The 7,113-nt window shown below is 51.4% G+C and overlaps 1 protein-coding gene across 1 annotated transcript; it reads right to left on the bottom strand.

Annotated features, from left to right (window-relative positions):
- Window positions 1-111: 111 nt before the first annotated feature.
- MRPS18B (mitochondrial ribosomal protein S18B) lies at window positions 112-6,826 on the bottom strand. The gene is made up of 7 exons (XM_084889104.1): window positions 6,677-6,826; window positions 4,742-4,841; window positions 4,552-4,649; window positions 4,359-4,427; window positions 3,011-3,077; window positions 1,173-1,232; window positions 112-648 (listed from the first exon to the last, which is right to left on the bottom strand). The coding sequence occupies exons 1-7, from the start codon at window positions 6,752-6,754 to the stop codon at window positions 356-358; spliced, it is 765 nt and encodes a 254-aa protein (XP_084745230.1). The 5' UTR covers window positions 6,755-6,826; the 3' UTR covers window positions 112-355.
- Between the last annotated feature and the right edge of the window lie 287 nt (window positions 6,827-7,113).

Below are 7,113 nucleotides of genomic sequence, written 5' to 3'. Positions count from 1 at the left end.
CCCTCCCCCCGCCCAGGCTCAGGCCTGGGGGCCCACCAACTGGTCCGGGCAGAGGGGCCCCAGCGCCCATCCCAGGGCTGTGGCCGCCCTCCCACAGCAGCACCATCCGCAGACCATCCGCACACAGCGCTTTATTGTGGAAAGCCACGCCGGCGGCACACAGCTGGCCGGCCGGCTGCAGGCGTGGGGAGCAGGGCTTCCCGCGGGCATCCTGCCGCTCCCCCAGCCTCAGTCACTTCCTCTCACTGAGGCTGGGCCGGCCGTGGCCACAAAACCGACCCGGTGCTTCAGGGTGCACCGTCACCTAACTCCCAGGCACCGTCCCCCACGCCCTCTGCCCCTCCAGTCCACAGCGCTACAGCGGCCGCGGGGGGCCCTGGCGCTCAGTGGAGGCGTCGGCTCCCGCGGCGCGCGCCGCCTCCGGCATGGACTCCGGTGGGGGGCCACTCTCTTCTCGGAGATGGCCTTGGTACAGTCGACGAAGGCGGGACAGCTCTCTTTCCGGCGGCTGCTTCCAGCTGTACCAAGGGTACCAGGGGTCCCCTGAAACCAGAGTGGGAGCCGGGGGAGTCGCATTCACAGCTCCGTGCGAGTTACTGAAGTCCAGGTCCCGAGGTTCAACCTGGGGGATGTGGTAACTAAGGAGACCTAGGGGATTTAAAAAAGAGAGAGGAGGTGAGGGAAGGGAGCAAGGTGGGGGGATAGTCCAGGCTAAGAGAGCCAGGAAGGGAAATAACCTATAAAGGAAAGAAGGACGCAGTCACAGCCACTGGGTACACTGCCCAAGGTCGAGTGGCCGAGAGGGAAAGTGGGAAGCGGGCGGGCTCTTGCCCCCAAGCTGTGCAGCCCCGCACCAGGCTATGATGCTGCACCTGCCATCATGGAGGGTCCCTTTCTCTACGTTATAGGAAAGAATTATGGAGCCAGAGCTAGAAATGTATACAAAGACCCTCTTATGGCACTGGGACTTAAAAAGAGGGAAGAAAAAGGACAGAGGAGGAACAGGGGACGATGACAAGGTAACAGACTCAAGAGAGGGCCTAAGGGACAGGGAGTGATAGAGATTGGAAGCACATGAGGGTGCTAACTTCTCAGATAGGCGGTGTCTATTCTCTAGCCCTCAGCCGCCTTCCCGGTGTCTAACAAACATCTCTGGGCCCTCCTCCACTCACCGTGGTCCCTGGCTTTCTGGATGGCCTGAGTCAGCTTCTTGTGCTGCTTCATGCAGACTCCTGAGAACAGAAAGGTGACTGCTCAGCCTGCCAGGCACGGGGAGCACTTCCAAAGGTGAGGCCGGCTGCCCTTCTCCCGGCCCCTCATGCCCGATGGGGAGAAACCCTCCCTCCCGCACTCAGGAGTGCCAGCTACTAGAGAAGCCATTTAACGGCAAAGGCTGAAAACGGAACAGAACATAATTCAGAAGGCAAGTGTGGCCCTAACCGGTTTGGCTCAGTGGATAGAGCATCAGCTTGCGGACTGCAAGGTCCCAGGTTTGATTCCAGCCAAAGGCTTGTAGATTGGTTGTGGCCACATCCCCAGTAGGGGGCGTGCAAGAGGCAGCTGATCGATGACTCTCAACGATATTTCTAACTATCTCTCTCCCTTCCTCTCTGTAAAAAATGAATAAAATAAAAAAAGTATATATATATATATATATATATATATATATATATATATATATATATATGTTTAAAGGCAAGTGTGCTTAACTGGGAGAGTTCAGTGAAGGAAGGAAGGATTTCAGGTTCAGGGAAGGCAATCTGAGAGAGTAGCAAGAGTCTTCAGTCTCTTACAGTTTGACAGGAGCTTCAAACTACTTTTTAAAACTCCCTGACAAACCGAATTCCACCACTCATGCTGCCATCTCCAAAATGGTAAGTTGAGATTAATATTTTGCAAATTTATCTTGTTAGCAGGCTTGGCAAAATGTATGTTTTAGGCATTGTAGGTCCTAGAGTCTTTGTCTCAACTACTCAATTTTGCCACTGTAGCTTGCAAGCAGTTATAAACACTGAAAACCAATGTACGCTGCAGTAAGTCAGCGTCAGCCATGGCTGAAGTTCGTTAATAGATGTAATCTTTTAAAAAAAATTTTTTTTAATTGATTTTTTACAGAGAGGAAGAGAGATGGATAGAGAGATACAAACATCAATGAGAGAAACATCTATCAGCTGCCTCCTGCACACTCCCTACTGGAGATGTGCCCGCAACCAAGGTATGTGCCCTTGACGGGAATCAAACCAGGGACCCTTCAGTCGAAAGGACGACCTCTAGCCACTAAGCCAAATCGGTTAGGGCCAGATGTAATCTTGAATTGTTAAATTTGCAACTCCAAATTTGGGAAATCTAATTGAATTGTCAATAGTAAATTTATAAGAAAGCTTCAGAGAGAAAGGGAGGAGAGATAGAAACATCAATGATGAGTGTCATGGATCAGCTGCCTCCTGCACGCCCCCTATTTGGGGATTGAGCCCGCAACCTAGGCATGTGTCCTTGACCAGAATCAAACCTGGGATCCTTCAGTCCATAGGCCGACGCTCTATCCACTGAGCTTTCTGTAGAAGTGAAGAGCCCTGCCCTTGCCAGTGTGGCTGGTGCTGGTTTGATTCCTGGTCAAGGCAGATGCACAGGTTCTGGGCTCAATCCCCAGGATTGGGCGTGTGGGAGGCAGCTGATTGTTTCACTCTCTTGTGAATAGTTCTCTATACCCCCCTCTTCCTTCCTCTCTCTCTCTCTTAAAAGGGAAAAAACAACAACAACAAAAAAAAACTGAGTCCTAAAGAAAATCACCTCCATTTACGTTTCAAGATCTATCTTTAGTTTTGCTTACAATGACACTAGCCTGCATCTTTTGTCCACGTTTTTAGCATGTGAGTATCCCCTGTAAGCCACGATTTCCAAAAGATCCGATTGCACCTTTTATGCCATGGCAGGAGCCATCATACCTGCTGTCGGCCGAATGAAGTGCTCCGGAAGAGCTATTATGGTGGAGACAGGATGAGGGGCTCACCTGTGTATGGCGCATGGAAGATGATGCCCGTGTGAGCACAGACAAACTGCTGCAAGAGCTTCACGTTCTGTGAGAAAGGGTGGAGAAGGGAGTGGGGGAGCGCAGGAGGACCCTGAGAGACTAGCAGTGCACAGTCCCTGCACACCACACATGACTGAACCCCTCGGGGCCTCTCGCTGCTGCCCTCCTCCACGTCCCAGTTTTAGTCCCATCACTTGACTGGACACAGTCATGAAAACTCCAGCAAACAGCTCCCCTTTCCTGGTCTTTCACCCACTTCACATGCACCCCCACACTGTCACTGAGACTTAGACAGAATGCTCCTCTAAAACCAGCCCTCATGCAAAGAACCGGGGACCGCGGCGTTCTCTGAGATCACCGGGAAAATAGTCTGTGTTGTCTTGTGCATGTATGGAGGACTCCAATCAATCTTAAAGCTGACAATATAGAATGACTCTCAGCTAGCAAGTTAACCAAAGGAAACGAGGCCCGAGGAGTGCGCAGGTCCGTTTGTGGAACTGGAATGGAAGGCAGAGTCATCCACACCATTAATCTGTAATTTTCCTCTCTCCCTTGTGATGTGATTACTAACTGTATAAAATTAGTGACAATACCCTTTTATTAACCAATAGAAGCCGGATGATAAAATCCGTGCCGGCGCCGGCTCCCTCTGGCACCAGACCGGGGCTTCCCGCACAGCCCGGCTTCGTCTGGCAGACCGTCCGTCCAGTTGGCATGTTACGGCTTTTATTATTCTAGGTTGTACACAGTGGAAATTGAGAAGTTCCCTATTGGACTCCTCTACCCCCGCGTCAGAAAGGGGCTGAGAACGGCACACGCCCTCCCCCGCTGACAGAGGCCCTGCAGCTCCCACAGCAACCAGCCCCAGCTTCTGTCTGCCACGACACTGCACGCAGGAGAGCACGCTCCCATGGCCAGGTTTGTACGGTTAATTCCGTCAGGAGCCAGTCCTGTCCTCCTCAGAGAGCTGTGTGTACCTGCTCTCCAGTTGCAAGACTCAGCCTGCCACCAAACAGCAACATGACAAGGAATAAAACCTCAGGAAAAACCAGTCCGATCTCCTTGCTAATAATCGCGATGGATAAAACTAATCTTTGGGCGTTGTTATCCCATTAGGAACAAGCCCTTTTCTTGCCTGCCGATTCCAACTGTCAATTCCATTGGGACAAGGTTTAGTACAGTCCACAGGGGAGGGCAAATGACTAGAGGGAGGATGATTTTATAGTTCCAGGAAGCCAGTGCAAAATGGGGTGCAGGAGTGCCAGGCAATCTCTTCAGCAACATACAGAGGCTCCAAACCCTCTCTGGGAAACAAGATTCTCCTTACCCTAAAGTCGACGTGCAACTTGTGATCCCGGCAGATGGGGCAGGGATTCCCAGCGACTTTATCTTTGCGCTGCAGAGAGAGGAAAGCAGCAGGTGACAGCGTTCCAAGCCCTGCCAGAAGGCATGCACTGCCGCTGTCACTGTGGTCCCCACCCCACTGACATCCCCTCTGTGTGCCACTCTCAGACACTCACAATGCAGGTCTTCCGAGTCTTCTGTGGGGGTACTCCGCCTTTGTGGTTGCGTCGGTAGTCAGCCCAGACGGGGCGAGAACCATAGCGGGTCTGGTATTCTGAATTGAGAGACCACAAATGCTAGGGTGAAGGGGCTGTCTCTGTCCATTTACTTCACACCCTAAAGTACCCTCTCCCCCCTTAGAGTTACCTTCTGAGTCCAGGTATTTCCAGGGTTCATTCTCATAAGGGGAAATGGGCAAAGAATCTTCCTCAAGGGGGGCTTCAGTGCTAAGAGTTTGGAAGGGAACCTATAAAAGGGTGATAATAAAAAGTGAACTCAAATAAGAAATCCAGCCCTAACTGGTTTAGCTCGGTGGATGGAGCATCGGTCTGCGGACTGAAAGGTCCCGGGTTCGATTCCGGTGAAGGGCATGTACCTTGGTTGTGGGCACATCCGTAGTGGGGGGTGTGCTGGAGGCAGCTGATCGATGTTTCTCTCTCATTGATATTTCTAAGTCTCTATTTCTCTCCCTTCCTCTCTGTAAAAAATCAATAAAAAATATATTTTTTAAAAAATTCTACTGTTTTGCTCCCAATACTTCAGGGAGAAGGGGAACACACATCCATTGTGTTAATGGAATATAGCATTATATGATACACACACAAACACACACACACACACGTGTGGAAGATAGCATATTTGTTGGGGTTAAACTGACATTATCAACAATCACTCTCCCAATCTCCACCTGGGTCCTGAAAGATGCTTATATCAGAGGATAACTAGTACATGAGACCGAGAGGCATCTTATTGGGGTGGAGAGGGCAACTTAAAAACCAGGCACATATAAGGTATTCCTGTTTTTTGGGGTGAATTGAGTCTAGTGGGTGGAGAAGGGCGAAGGAAGGAAAAGTGGGGCGTTAGCTCCTTGGCAGTAAGATGGCGCGGAAGGGATGTGCAGCACGGGCACCTCCAGCTGTCCGCTCAAGGATCACTGCGTTCCCCAGCTTTATAAAAGCTGAACGTCAACATTCCATAGGGAAGAACAAACGAGTCCTAACGCCAGCTTTAAAGCTACCAGGCCTGTCATTAGCTCCGTTGTGACCCCCGTCACCACTCTGCAGTCCCCTTAGGGAGTGGCAGCTGGGCAAGCCTTCCGATCTCACCAGGCCCCACCAAATCCGTGCCCTGCCCCACCAAGAACCACCAGAATGGTGAGTACATGAGGTTGGAGGGAAACCTCAATCCAAAGGACTGAGTTAAACTTTCTCATATGCTCTGATAATCGGATTTAGTGAGATGGAGGGCCGAGACGCCGGTCACCAGGTGGAGAGAATGTGTCCTGGCTTCACTGAGAGACAGCAGGGCTGGTAGAAGTGCGTGCCGGGAACCCAAGGACACTCCAGGGCATCACAGATTCAGACACCATCTGTAGAATTGAGCTGGTTGCCCAAGACAGGGTCGGGAGGGGCCATTCCTCACCTAGTTACTTAGCCAAGATGCCAATTTGGGAAGAGGATGGGATCTAAACCTGGCTTTTTGCCCTGGCTGGAGATTAAAAACTGCACGGAGCCCTGGCCGGGATGGCTCAATGGATTGGAGCGTCCTCCATACACCATACACTTTGGATTCCCTATCAGGGCACATACCTAGGTTGCCAATTCGATCCCTGGTGCGGGGTGCGCACGGGAGGCAACTGATGGATGTTTTTCTCTCTCCTTTCCTCAAAAAAAAAACCAATAAACTTATCCTCCGGTGAGCATTTTTTTTAAATGCACGGAGAGCAGAAACCGGTTTGGCTCAGTGGATAGAGCGAGGCCTCCGGACTTAAGGGTCCCAGGTTCGATTCCGGTCAAGGGCATGGACCTTGGTTGTGACTGGGGATGTGCAGGAGGCAGCTGATGGATGTTCCTCTCTCATCGATGTTTCTGACTCTCTGTCCTTTCCCTTCCTCTCTGTAAAAGATCGATAAAACATTTTTTTTTAATGCACGGAGATTTAAGGAAGGGCTGGGGAGGGTGGTGGAAGCAAAGTGTTGCCTAGACAGCGAAGGTATAAGCACTAGGGGAAGTCTCCGCTCCCGGGTTCCCAGAAGCGGAGCGACGGCCTAGAAGTTGTACAAAATCTGCTCCAAGGAGTTACCTGAACTCCGTAGACACTCCTGAAGGACGAAAGATTAGGAAGGCTCCTCAGCAGTTTATTCACCACGGGGGCCGCCATCTTGACGCACGCCCAAACCAGGAATGGCCGGCAAGGCAACTGCGCATGCTCCCGGAAACGGACTAGGACAGGGCAAAGACCTGCGCAGTGCGTCCGGCGGCCACGCACTTGCGTCAGGACGGAAGCGAGAAAGGGGCGGGTCATGGAGAAGCTAATTTCAACTGCGTCACAGTGGAATTCGGCCTCAAAACTGAGTTTTCGAAGAACCAGTCACTATAATTCTTAAATCGTATCCTTATAGTTTACCTTTTAAACAATTTTGAAAGCGATTTTGGCCGAGGTTCCCACAGTACGCATGCGCCGGCCGCGTTCGGCCAATCCAGGATGAGAAATGTTTTCGGGGACGGAAGTGGTGAAGG

This window comes from Pipistrellus hanaki (genome assembly GCF_964339955.1).
Source record: "Pipistrellus hanaki genome assembly, chromosome: 7".
Taxonomy (NCBI): Eukaryota; Metazoa; Chordata; class Mammalia; order Chiroptera; family Vespertilionidae; genus Pipistrellus; species Pipistrellus hanaki.
Note: the sequence above shows the minus strand (reverse complement) of the source record. Positions and strands in the feature narration are given on the sequence as shown.